This window comes from Charadrius vociferus, unplaced genomic scaffold, assembly GCF_000708025.1.
Source record: "Charadrius vociferus isolate BGI_N301 unplaced genomic scaffold, ASM70802v2 scaffold326, whole genome shotgun sequence".
In the NCBI taxonomy this organism is placed as follows: domain Eukaryota; kingdom Metazoa; phylum Chordata; class Aves; order Charadriiformes; family Charadriidae; genus Charadrius; species Charadrius vociferus.
The window spans coordinates 1,560,901-1,574,535 of NW_009649062.1; the positions used below are offsets into that span (position 1 = coordinate 1,560,901).

The following is a 13,635-nucleotide window of genomic DNA, read 5'->3' on the forward strand; positions in this document are numbered from 1 at the left end:
AATGCTGAAATCTTTGGAGGACTGAAGGGAAAACTGAACTATACAAGCTGAAATATACCCTCAGAGAGGAATGTACAGGAGCTTTTCCCACCTATCGATTCTTCTGCTGGGTTGCTGACTCTAGATGCTGACTCCTATTGACATTAATAACCATTAAACACAGACAGGTTCTACTGCAGGACAGATAGAATTTTACATATGAACTGTACACATACATTACCATATAATTTTAATTTAAAATTCCATTTGAGAATTAATAGTAAGGGCCTCCCTTTCAGCTAGTCCTCTCCACTTCAGCTCGCACAGAAGCAATATTGGCTCACACAATCAAAAGCCTTAAGGGGAACAGGTCCATAGAAAAATCTCTGCTCTGCACTAATACATTTCAACACCTGAGAAGCAAAAAAGTAGCAATTAAGCACAGCAAAATAAATAATTCAATAGTTAATTTGACCTGCCAGGTTGTAGAGGGGTTTTTTTAATATCCTACCAGATTGCACTTTAGTTTAGAAGAAGTGTCCCTGGAGAGTAATGCTGTGAGAGCCCGTAAAATGCTATAGTGCGATATAAAGCAAAAGCTCACTCATAAATGGGGCAACTATTGTTTAAATAAAAGTTTTTTGTTGTCAGAGTCCTGCATATTTCATGAGAAAGTGATGAAGTCCTCCTCTGATTCTTTATGAACTAATCTGCCAACTGATTAGGCAGGTAAAACAGCCATAGGTTGGAAGAGTAAAATTGCACTGCAGGTACTTGACTTTTAGATGGAACACAAACCAAACAGAAAGCTAATGCTCTTTTCTGTGGGAAAGGAATTGGCTTCTTTTTAATTGCCTCACATATAATCCATAGACAGCTTTGAGTCGGAACAATCCATGTGGCCTCTGAATACATGAATATACATTGAAAATGGAGGGGGGGGGAATATTCATGCAAAACGAGACTTAGTAGGAGAACAGAACAGCAATACTTTAACAAGATACTCCCGCGTGACTACCAAGTTTATACTGTTACGGAGTAGGGGTAATGTTAACCTAGTGGGAAAAAATAAAGCAGTCCAGATGGAAGGACTTCTAGTCCCTCCTAGTAAAAGAAGATGAGATGAAAACTGAGATGACAGGCAATCGCATGTGCACAGGTGGACAGAATTAAAACTAGGAGGGAACAGGTAGAACAAGGCTTGAGATGGCTGTCAGCAGCCCCAAAGGTTGAGGGGAACAACACGAGAAGCACCAGAAGGGAACACTGAGCCTCCACGTGAGGCTCTGAAACAACGGGATATGCGATGCTTCTGGAGCACGTTTGCTATTCTCATTCATCCTCTGCGGCTACTCCACAAGCCAAGTGGTCCCAAAGCAGCTGCACAGACTGGCTCAGCAGTATTACTGAGACTTAAGCACACTTGTTGAAAGGAGAGTACACCGGGGAGGATGCAGTAAGCAAACGCTTTTTATCTCGGTTATACACACACTCTCATTTACTGAGTAGTCCGGGTTCTCGCTATGCTGATTTCAACCCTTTCTGACGTTAATGCAAAGCAATAAGGTTAAAAAAACAAAAAACAAACCCAAAAGCAACCACGAAACCCTTTCCTGCTTACTGACACCATTGCTTAGCTTCTCTGGGTAGAGTATGTCAGTATGATCTCAATGTCTTTTATAGAAGTGACAACAAAGTTCTCCGCAAGGCTTAGAAAACTGCAGCTGGGGCAGGACAAGCACTGGGAACAGCCCCCAGGGCATGCTCTCCCCAGTACCTGATTCTGCCCAGTAGCCGATATTACCCTACAGGAGCATTTGCAATGATTTGAAAGGTCTAGCTGTTTTAAAGGTAAATAAATAAATTAAACCAGCTCTTAAGCTTCTAGAAAATTACTACAACTCCAATTACAGTCTTTCATGGTCCTAGGGAAAAAAAACGGTGTGAACATAAGCCAGGTGCACTACAAGACTTATTTTATTGCATCTTCCATTTTATAAAGATATTCACGAACATATAAAAATAAACACTCCACTCCTTTGCAGTTAAATTTCTCTCTGGTTTTAAGTACAGCTATTTTTAGTTTTAATTTGGGGATATCTCCCAGAACTGCAGAGCATAATCAGCTCCACCATAACCCTGCATCATCATTATCAAACACCAGCCTATCTTTGGAAAACACACATTTTACATACTGAAGGTCCCAGCAGCCCTTTTTTCAGCTGACTGTACATCTCAGTTCCTTCAGTCACGACTTCCAATAGTGCCTAATATTGGCCACTAAGTGGTGCTACAAAGTTTTACTCCAACTGCAGATCTGGCCCATTAAGCCCCAAACGGTGCTCGCCACAGTCAATACTGCTCCCTTGCAAAACAAAGGGGACGAAGAAAGGCGTGCTAATTTCAAGCCCCATTAAAAATTCAGGAAATAATTCAATGTTTCCCTCAAATGTAAATGCAAGAAAATTTACGAGGAAATCAGATTGGTATTCAAGTCTCTAAGAAGAAATGATAGAAAATGACAAGGAGATTAAAAGGAGTACTTGAAAGCATGCATCTGCCTCCAGCCCAAAGCTCCCTTAATGGTGTCTCCCCATTTGACTGCTTTGGAGGTTTCGTATTCATTGTGGTTTAAATTACTTCTCTCTCCACTGAGATCTACTAGAGCAGGCACAACAGCTTTTTTATGGATCTTGCAGCCGTTGCAGAAGATTATCGGTAATGTTGCAATAATCAAGAATATTATTCAAAAGTAACTGCTAATGTGATAACACCACCCTACAGTCATCTCATCCCTACAGGTTTTCAGCTTCCCCGTTGCTGAGCAAATCTCATTCGCAGCCTTTGAGACATAGGGCAGGGTGTAACGGTACGGCTCTCCCTCTGGGAACAGCCAACAACTTACCAGCCAATGTTGAACTCCACGTGAGCATCAAAGAACCCGACGACAGGAGAGGTTGCCGCTTTCCAGCCTTGGATTCTGGCTCGAATCAGTCCTTCTCGTTTGTTATTGCGCACTATTTTCACCAGACCTGGGTATCTTTTATTGACGTACTGGTCCAGATTAAATTTTAGCTCAACTGCAGGAGAAAAAACCCACACAAATGTTCAGAGTGAGAGAAGCCTTGCAACATTATGTTTTACTTTGATTTATTCTTCAATAAGAAGGGAAAGAAACCCTTAAATATTCCTAAACTCTTAGTCAGTCTCACAGATACAAAGTACCACAGTTGTGGCATGGACCAGTTCCAGGGGCATCAGCTCAGAGAAATTCTCCACACAACAGAGATTTGCACACGTTTAATATGGCCTGATGGATTCGAGCATTGTTATGAAGAGGTAGTTTGTCTAAATATTTTAAAATAATTCCTGTTCTAATTCTCTGATGATTTTCATTGGGTTACAACTGGCCTCTGGAGGAGCAATTCTGACCTTACAGCAGCATAACACGGGAGTCTGGTGATTTTTTTTCTGATTTATGCTTTTCAGTAAGAGTTTGAAAAATAACCTCAATGGATTTTGGGTCAAGACCTAATTCAGATCACAATTAATTTCCTTTAATTTTAAGGGTTTTCCTTTAAATATAATTAAGACTCCTCAATACCAGGCTTCTTCCCCATTGAACTAAATGGATATTGAAGATTTCAAATAGACTGCTTCTCTTTTGTTCGGTTTCAGGCATTCAACCACAGACAGAGCAGAACTCATTCACTCCTTTTTCAGCTTCATTTCAACAGGCTTATAAACAGGCAAATTACCAAAATGGTCTCTCTATTTTTTAAAATCAATCTAGTTTGGTAATTCATTTACACTGCAACTTATTCATAATGAGGCTTCTACTCAAATATATTTATTAGAAAAACTAGTAGAAGCTTCTAGGACATTAGAAGCCTCATTCTTCTGATCTATATTACACAGTAGAATCATTATCATCGGGATCAAAGACCTGATAAATCTCCAGTTATCTAGAAGAATGACAGAGAAAAGCCATATAAGAGTTCACTGAGAAACACTGAGTCCAATTCTCCTCTGTATTACATTGACTCAAACACTTTGCAATCTCACATAATTACTCCATAGGTTACACTGCTGTAATTGAAAGTAGAATTGGACAAAAGGTTTCTTAAATCTATAGGGTTTGGAACTTATTTTTGGTTCAGTGATTTGTTCTCTCAACCCTCCTTTCTCTTTGAGGACCTTGAAGAGGAACAGCAACTTAAACCGGAATGATTTAAAGCTGTTGATCTGTGGAGGAAATGCTAAACTTGAGCCTTATTTTAACAAATATGATTTGAGAAGATGGAACAGCTCTAGAAGTCTAAGGTATAACAGCTTAAAACACCACAACACTGCTAGTCACCTGTATCCTAAATGGTCTTCAAACCCAACCGTCCAGTGAAACATGTTGATCAACAGCACCCTACATGCTCACCAATATTTTGAGTTTTGATCGCTGCAACAGAAGTGTTATTTTTACATTAAAGAACCAGATGACCTGAAAGTTGCCTGTTTTGTGCCCATTCTCTTTCATTCTCATAGTCTAATTCACTCCCTGCCTCAAAGAAAAAGAATCAGATTCAAAATCTGATATTATCAGCAGCTGTTTAAACCATGAAAAAGCAGAGTGTGCTGCCACGTAAAAGAGTAGAAACTATCTTTAAGGTAAATTTGTAGCCCCACTTTTCCTTGGAAGCAGAATTGAAACTTTTAGTCTATTAATGATGATATTCCTCTGGATCTGAAAATGCGAGAAAAGTGTCATTTCTATATTGAGATTGCCTGTACCAATGTCATTCATCCTGTGAGGGTTTCAATGAAATCAGCAGCGTTTATCCACATACTGTTTCTTTATTACACAAATAGTTAATTTTTACTCCCAGCTTTGTGCAAGTGGCTCAATCAACCTTCTCATCAACAAACACAAACGCTTGTAAATTCCACTGACTTCAACAGAAGTACATTAATTTACACCAACTTATGATCTAGCTTATTAGCCATAAATCACTGGTTGCATGGATGACCTTCCTTCCCCGGCTATTTAAATGCAGAATGACTCAATGCTGTCTCATCCCAGCATTGAAAAAAAAAAAAAAAAAAAAAAGGGTTTTAGCTAGTAGTGATCAAACTCCCTTTGATTTACATTTCATGTCCCTCAACCACACAGGATACAGTACTTGGAGGAAAAGTTATGTATGTTCACCATTGTCACTGTTGTCATCCACCAGAATGATCTCCTTGAGCAAGTGCGATGGGGTGTGATTCACCACGCTGTGCACAGAGCGCAGGATGACCGAGAGTGCCTCATTTACAAATATGAAGACCACAGAGATCTGGGGCAGGTCATCTAGGTAGGTCATCTGTTTGCACCTGGAGAGAAGAAAGCAAGAATTAAAACCCAAGCAGCCACTGGGAGGTAAAATACACCGAATAGTGTCCTCTCCTCACTGCCCTCCAGCACTTGCAGGCTTTGCTCTTTCTAACCCCAAGGACATGGTAAAAGCTCAAAAGAAGCAACACAGCTGAGAGCAGCAAACTTTCCATCAACCGGGTGAACACCACAGCGTATCTGCATGCACACAGACTTGTAGCAGCTCTCAGTCTCTGGAAGGTTAAAAGCATCTCTTGAAAACCAAAGCAACATCAGTGACTTTGCTCAAAAACAACCCGGAGAAGGCCACAAGACTATAGCCTGTCTGTGCTCCTAGCGGAACCATCAGAAGGTCTCCTGTTAACCCATAATTAGACCTCATACTTTTAAAACCAGGACCCACTCCGGCAAATTTTGCATTTGCCCACACAAAGAGCACTTGCCAGCCTTCCCGATTTCGCAGTTTGTGCAGCAATACCAAATGCACGACGTTTGTTGTACAGGCATGCACTCGCTGAAATATTTGCAAAACAGATCTGTTCCATCTGAGATGTCACCTTGCCAGGCAGCTACATCCCGAGGTTCACCATTTCCTTTTGCGCTTGCTCACTGATGCATATATGTTACCATAGACCGTTTTGAGAAGAAAAACCGAGGCCTGGAGAGAGCAGACCTTCTGCTTCCCAAGCTCCCAGCCCATGCCCCTCTCTAACACCACACCGCCTTACTTTAGTGGAATTCTCTCCCACCAGCAAAGATGCTAACTTTAAAAAATCACCTACGTGTTCTCACAGTCAAATGCCATTCAGAATTACCATAGCAATTACTGAACCTGCTCTCTAAAATACTGCTAATGATATCACAGGAAATGACTTTTCCTGCTCTTATCAAACTTTCTGACCTCTCTGCTCATTACTTTGGCATAACAATCACTTCTTTTCCCCACTATCAGCAGGTATGGGGATGGGGAGGGTGACAAATGCTTGACTGTTGGGTAACCTCTGGAGATCAGTTATGAATTCTAGTAAAGTGCAATTATTCATAATTCCTACTCATCCCAGCACTATTTGCTCAGAGACCTGAGTACTTGTCATTGATTACAGTGTTACCATAGCTATTACTGGCAGCCTGCTGGTGGCCTGAACCATAGAGAGGACCACAGTGTAAAACTTCTGGATAAGCAGCATTCTTGTACAGTCTAAAAATAAACTCGGAAGAAGGACAGAGATTTAGAGGAGGTGTGAATGCTCTGACACAGCCGCCTTTTTGAATTTCTTTTTGAATGTGATTTTCCTTTTGACCACACCAACATATCAAAGAAGTCCTTCAGGAATACTTCACTAACTAGAAAAAGCCATCAGCTAAATACATGGACCTTGCAAGGTTTCCCTTGCTGAGGGACATCTTTGATCTGAAGCAATTTGCTTCAGAGCTTCACTTGTATCAGCAAGACATAGCAAACGGGACTGGTACCCAGGGAGTGGGAGTGTTGCTGGTGGGAGTCAGGCAGAGGAGGGAGCCCACCCCAGGCCACGCATCCTGGTGGGGTCCTGCATCAGCACCCAGAGCTAGCAGGAAAGAAGGGAAGCAAAGACACCACGTAGCTGAAGTCTGGAGACAGCAAGGAGGCTGTGGCAGATGAGGAGGAGGAGGAGGAAGTACAGCGAGAATGAGAGGGCAGTCAAAGCAGCACTTGCCACGTAGAGCAACAAGCAATCAAAGGAAAGGTAGGATGAACACAGATGTCAGAAGCAGAGGCATGTGTGGAAGGACCAAAGTATTTTGCCCAGGAAAAGACAGGGAATGGCTGAAATAGTACAAGACCGCAGTGGACTATGTGGCTTTATCTTCTGATTGAGAGATTTTGCTGTACTTTTCTGGAGTAAAAAGTATCTGGTTTCTTGGTAAGTGGATTGAAACACCTCAGCACGTGGCCACATGTCCAGACGGAAAGGCTGAGTAGGACTAATCCTCAGCGCTTTTCCTCCATCGTCCCACTTATGTTCTGAGATGTCCCACTTATGTTCTGAGAAAATCAAAACCAGCACACCTAAACCATAACCTCCACTTTTGATTTATTTGTTCTTTGTCGTATTAAATCAATGCATTATTATCCTAAGCGTGACTCCACAATCTCACTGGTTCACAAGACTGTTCATGCCTTGGTTCTCTATGACTGCTTACATTGTGGGGCATCATGGGCTGCTTTTGATAAAAGGCTGCTTTGAATTTGTTATCCCACCTGGGCTAAGTCATTCCTATCACTTCTCACTGCAACCTTCCTTCTGTCAGTTCTCCCCTTTCTGTTAGCAAGATGTAGTTGAAAAACTGCATTATGTCTGCATGTGGAAAGAGCACTCCAGCCATTACATATGAGAATATCTTTGGTAACCCCACTAACTGGAACATCTGGACGGGCACAGGCAAACATCAGAATTTAGCAGTGGTTTAAAATCTGTCATAATTTTATTTATTACAGCAAGGATGAGGAACAGCAAAAGAAGCTGTCCAGCTGAGTACTTTTCAAAGTACAGCAGTGATTTAGGAGTTTATTTCCTGCAGACTTCCAGTCAACCTTGAACTCCCAACTCCTTAAGTCACTTCAGAAAATGAGATGGATGTGCTGAGGTAGTCAGGAGAAAGTACTGGTCCACTAACAAACACTTCTGATGATGTCTGAGAGCACAAGCAATACCAGTCAAGGGGCCTTTCCTTAAAAATCAGTGGGTGCTTAAGTGGTTTGTTGGATTGTCGCCCAAGTGCTTCCCAATGTATTCTGTAATTAGATACCAGCCACAGCAATTTACAGTTAATACTTCCTTCATTCCAAGAAACTCTAACCAGCAATTGACACTCTGAGCCAAAGAGGGACATTAGCAAGTCACACACGCTACCATCAAAGCAGAATCGTGCCCACTGCCACCTTACAACGCCTTTGTAGCTCTGTTCTTGGCTGGATGCTGACAGCAGATGAGCGCATTGCAATGGAACGCTCATTCACTTGTGCCTGAAGGCAAGGTTGGAGAAAGTCAGAGGGTCAGGGGAACACGTGAAGTCCTCCTTGGTGCAGCCCTTGATTTTGGCCCTGGAGCATGGCAGCAGGAGAGAGTTCATTCCAGAGAAGTCCCAGGAAAAAAAGTAAGGCTACAACAAGCCTATTGACGGGAGACAGAGGGAAAGCATCAGGCAAAAAACCTAGGAGGTAACGACAGAGTAGCTTAACACAAGACTAGTCTCTTTTATTATTTCTTTTGAGGGGAAAAGTAACAGAAGGTGAAGACATCAAACCGTATGAAGGTGTCCTAGCAAGGCACACCCTTATATGCTTCAACCTTACCACCAAAGGGACTTTGGTTGGAAATTAAGAGATCACCTGTTCCTGGCAGCCCTGACGCCGTGCCGTGAAGTGCCCGGCCGTGTCCGGCCGCCCTGCTCGGGCCTGGCTGCCCTGCCGGGGGAGCCCCCAGCACCAGCGCTACCCCCAGTGCTTCGCCAGGGGAGGGACCCGGCTACCACCACGCTCCCCTCATCTCCGCACTAGGTCTCATCCCTTTGTGAACTGCCGCAACCAGGCGAGGGAGGAGAATTACAGTAACTGATAGCCAAAACTTGGCCTCATTAATATCTGTCTAACACTACTGGGTTGGGGAAGAATTTAGAGCATACATTTGACCTCTGTGGTAGCTAACAATGGTCTAAGCTGTCCAGGCATAGCTCACACTTAATATTACTGTGAGTCTAAATTTGTATTATGAACTGTCATCAGGTCTAACAGTGCCCAACCAGCAAAAGGCTTCAGGTCCACGTGGGAAGCAGACAGGTATGCTGTAGCGAAACACACCGCTGGATGCATTTAGGACTAGAGATTCCAAGCAAAGGCTGACGATGCCATGGCTAATCATTTCCATGGACCGGCTGAGGATGGATTAGATCTGATACGTGAAACAGCCCTTCAGGCCCCTTTCATACAACATGCCAAGCATTAAACCTGAGGCGTCCTGCCATTGTCTTGGGAAGAGTCTTGGCGTTTTCTTGCTCTGTATTTGCTACTGCAGAGCTTGGCTGGCAACCCAGAGGTATTTCACTTGTACGTGACAGAGAACTTGATGTCAGATCATTTTCCTCTATTCCAGAGATGATTTTCACTCATTCTTTCCCTTGCATCGAACCGCTTCCTTAAATGAACATTTCCCAGCCAGCCCCCTGAGCCCAGCTGTGAGCACTGCCTGCGCAGGCAGAAGAAAACAGGAGAGGCTCTCCGGTTGGCAGACCAGAACCTTGGGAAAAAAATCATGTACTAGCACAAAAAAGGTCATAGATTAGAAACTGGGACAATGAAAAAACAAAAGGTTCCCAGCTACACATGAGCCTGCTCACGGCAGCCCTCTGAGCTTGGAGGCATTAAAGCGAAGGAAATTCTTTTTTGTCTGAACCTTCATTCCTTGATAGCTGCATTTACTCTGTTTGTATCTGATCCAACAGAAACATGTGAAATCCTCTATTTATCAGAGGTGGTCTTATGGTCCATTTGAGTTGCACAATTTTTGGTGAAGGACTGACACTACAGCCATGAGCGTTGTTCAGTGCTTTACCAAGGAAAGAAAAATCTTTCCTGCTCTCTTTCTCCTGCCTTCTTTCCTGTCTGCATACTTGCAAACTCCAAAAATGAGTTTTGCTTGCAGACCTTAATATACTGAGTTTGGAAATGGATTAGGCAATGCATTTAGAGATTTCTGACAGCTTTACCCTTCAGGAAGAAATGCAAACAAAATTAAAGCTGCTTCATGAATCTTTAAAGTATTTAATACAAGATATGTTTTTCCAATGAACCACTGGGATGGAGATGACTGTGGGTTTCTCTCCTTCACAAATCTGATGAAATTGCTGGGCATGAAGAAACCTCCTCTGCAGTTCTAGCACAAAAAAACCCCAACCAACATGCTCCATACCTTGAAAGCTGCAGAATGGTCTGTGTTCGGGTTTTATAGCCACAGCAGGGGAAAGAGGCAGAACAGCACTTCATTGTGTACATGAGCGATGAAAATACAGAGATAAATATTTTAAAAAGTCATTGAATCCTTGCTTATTAATACTATCAAATAGTACATTTAATCACCAGGTCAAAGTGTATTTTGAACCCAGTTAAACCAAAGGCTCAGAGTAATCTCATATACATGGGTACCCTTTAGCACCTAAATGCTGCTGTGACTTCAGTAAGCACAGATGATTTACAACAGCTAAATCACTAGATTTAGTGGCTAGTTCGATGCCCGATTTCTTTCTCCAGAGAACCACTGAGGTTTTGCAGCTAGTGCTAGATGTAATAGTAACTTTTCAGATGCAGAAATAAACTAGCATTACGTTCTTGTTCTGCATCGGCACAACAGTGAAAACGTGACATGCTGCAAACATCTCCTTCCCCAGCATGAGATTCAACCGCTGACCAGTCCGCAGCAAAAGCAATGACAGGCTACAAAACTGATTAGCTTCATGGATCATGAATCTGTCAGGCAGAGGGCTCCAACTCCTTCCTAATTAATTCTCCTTCTCCTTCTATGCCATAACATTCTCTTCCTGTTAAGGATGGATTTTTCTGCCCTATCCAAAAGGAAAAACAAACAACCAACACCAAAACAGTAAATTTTTGAGTTCAAGACGTGCTCTTACTTTCTCCTCCCGTTTTGCAGCTCAAGGACACCATTCACTAAGAATCATGTAATATAAATACAACCATGAACAAGGGAGGGGTGGTACAAAACACTGATGTTCTACATATCTTGAGAGAAGGAGCCCAATGTATTTACAACTAAGGTGAAAAGAGAAGCAATAGTTGCTTTCAGAAAAAGCCTAGAATGGTGATACCAGAAGATACCGTTTTACCATGGCTATTTCCATGCAGTCTGTGTTGCCTTATGGAACAGCCTCCACTTTGATTTATCATACAGAAGGAAAATCAACACGACCTCCTTTTTCGTGAGTTTATCTGGGGAAGTGCAGATACAAGACACAGCGTGATACTTGTTGGTGCTGTAAGCTTGGTAGTCTAGGCAGCTCCAAAAAAACATCAACACTGATGAAGAAAGGATTTGGTGGGTGAATTTCCTCCCCTGAGTGACAGCTGAAGAAATTTGGATAGTTTTCCCTCCACCTCTGCAAGTACTATAACACTCCTGTCAGTATTTGGACATTCAGCATTGACAGTGACTGTCTGTATCCATCCATTTTTTGGGTCTCAGCAAAGAAAATACTTGCCAAAGCAAGAAAAGCAATTTTTGAGCTCTACTGCCTGATTCTTCTCGAAAGAACAAACTGAATGAGAGTTTTGCAAGAACTAAATGTAATGCCGAAGAAACAACTGCTCCTTCTGTTGCTTGAGAGATCATCTTCATAGCGAGCATAATTCAAAACGCTCCTCTGTCAGGACTTAGCAGTCTGTAACTGGTCAGGTCCCCTGGCTAACTTCTACCTGACTTCAGCCTTGAAGCCAGGCCTTGGCCACACTCCATGTGGCACGTCCTCCTCAGCAGTTATCCCTGAAGAAGAAATTCATTGAAATAAAGACACCTCCTCAACTGTTCCTCAGTACAAACTGTGTCTGTTCCTCCTCCCACAGTGTCTCACTGCTTCATATTAAAGGGGAGTCAGGGGAAGTCAATCTGTCCTCCAGCTTTTCTGGAATGCAGTGATGTTGATGGGGAAAATCACCCACATTCATCAAGAAAGAAATCAGGCTAAATCCTTGTTTCTGTGCTAATCTCAAACACTCAAGGAAACCATGAACCAAAAATAGACGATTGGAATACTCCATGAGTTTACCAGCGTTCCCGTATCAAGGAAAAGTGTCCTTTGATATGAACCAAAAATAGATGATTGGAATACTCCATGAGTTTACCAGCACACATCTGCTCCTGGGAATTTCCCACATTCCCAGGCTGAACAATTGGACTTCGTGCCCATAGGATTTGCAGAATGAAGGACAGCAGCAGCCTTTTTAAAATAAATGTCTTTTATACCTTAGAACTCTCTTTTCTGTGTCCCATTTCCTACAGAAAAGACAAAATTTTCAGGAATTTCTGTCCTGTCATACTTCCAGGAAGGAGAGAGCCCTTTCAAGCTGGGACCCAGGCAGTTCCACTGGTAGGTTAAAGCTCCCCATGAGTTGCAATAATACACATAGGACAAGTATTTCCTGAGAATCAGACACTCATTTTTGTCCTTTTACATTTCTTTTTAAATTCCAGGCTGGTACAACTGGGACTGATATCTCTGCACAAAAAAAACCCCAACACATGTTTGTATCTTTTGTTTTTTAACACACTTGCTGCTGTATGTGGCTTAATTCTTCCTTTCTCTTTGACAAATTATTTTATGTATACGGTAGAAAGCCCTGAGAACTGTCAATCAGTGACTGATAGCACAATATATATGCATAGTTAACATACGTAGCATGAAGATGGCACCACTTGTAAAGAATATTAACCCTTACATTTAGGATTATTAAACTCTTCAAAAGTAGCTGCCACGCACATACAATAACAGGCCTCGTATTTCAGTGAGCTATTTCTGCCCTTCCTCCAGGCAAACAATACCAGAGACATGCCATCATGTCTAATACTCATATTGATTTATACACACAAAAATGCTAAAACTAGTTCCAATCACTTTTAAAACAAGCCCCTTTATTAACATGAAAAATGGCTAAAAGCTCACGCTCAGATCTTCTGTAGTAAAAAGTATTTGCCTTTTTTTTGGTAACTTAACTTGAGTCACTAATATGTTTTGAAATACCATCTGTAAGAAATTTCCACTGTATCCCCTAGTGTGCCCATTCGGATCCGCCTGTGGCTGTATGCATGCTGCATCACAAAGCATTAGGCTGATTGGAAATTAATGGAGAAGCTGAAATCTGCTTTCAAATGCTTTCAAAAACCCTCAAAGTTTAATTATCCCCCATGCGACTTTATTTTTAATGGTGCTGCACTTAAATTTAAGGAAGAGCCCAACTAAATTCCAAGTGACATGTATTCTGCCTATTTTTAGGTGACTAAACACTAATGGCTTATTTAGATTTGTCAAGAGATTCTTGAGATTTCTGAAAGATCCTGGTCCCTGGTTCCAAATAGATTTTTAGCTTGCATCCTTTAAAAGTAAAAAGCAGACAAGAGTTGTTTTTAAAAAATAAACATAAAGGTGGTATCGCAAAACTCTGCTTTGAGATTGGAAACCTCTTTGAACTTGAAGTTAAGTGAAATATAAACATCAGTGAAACCAATGAAGTGATACTAAAT

General features: G+C 41.9%; 1 protein-coding gene across 1 annotated transcript in view; it reads right to left on the reverse strand.

The window, feature by feature from the left end:
* Window positions 1-13,635, reverse strand: part of GALNT9 (polypeptide N-acetylgalactosaminyltransferase 9) — a 155,486-nt gene that overhangs the window by 94,132 nt on the left and 47,719 nt on the right. Inside the window, exons 4-5 of the mRNA XM_009888139.1 lie at window positions 5,180-5,346; window positions 2,885-3,059 (exon numbers count right to left, since the gene is read on the reverse strand). Of these exons, the coding sequence (XP_009886441.1) occupies window positions 2,885-3,059; window positions 5,180-5,346 (342 nt within the window). The remainder of the gene's footprint in view (window positions 1-2,884; window positions 3,060-5,179; window positions 5,347-13,635) is intronic.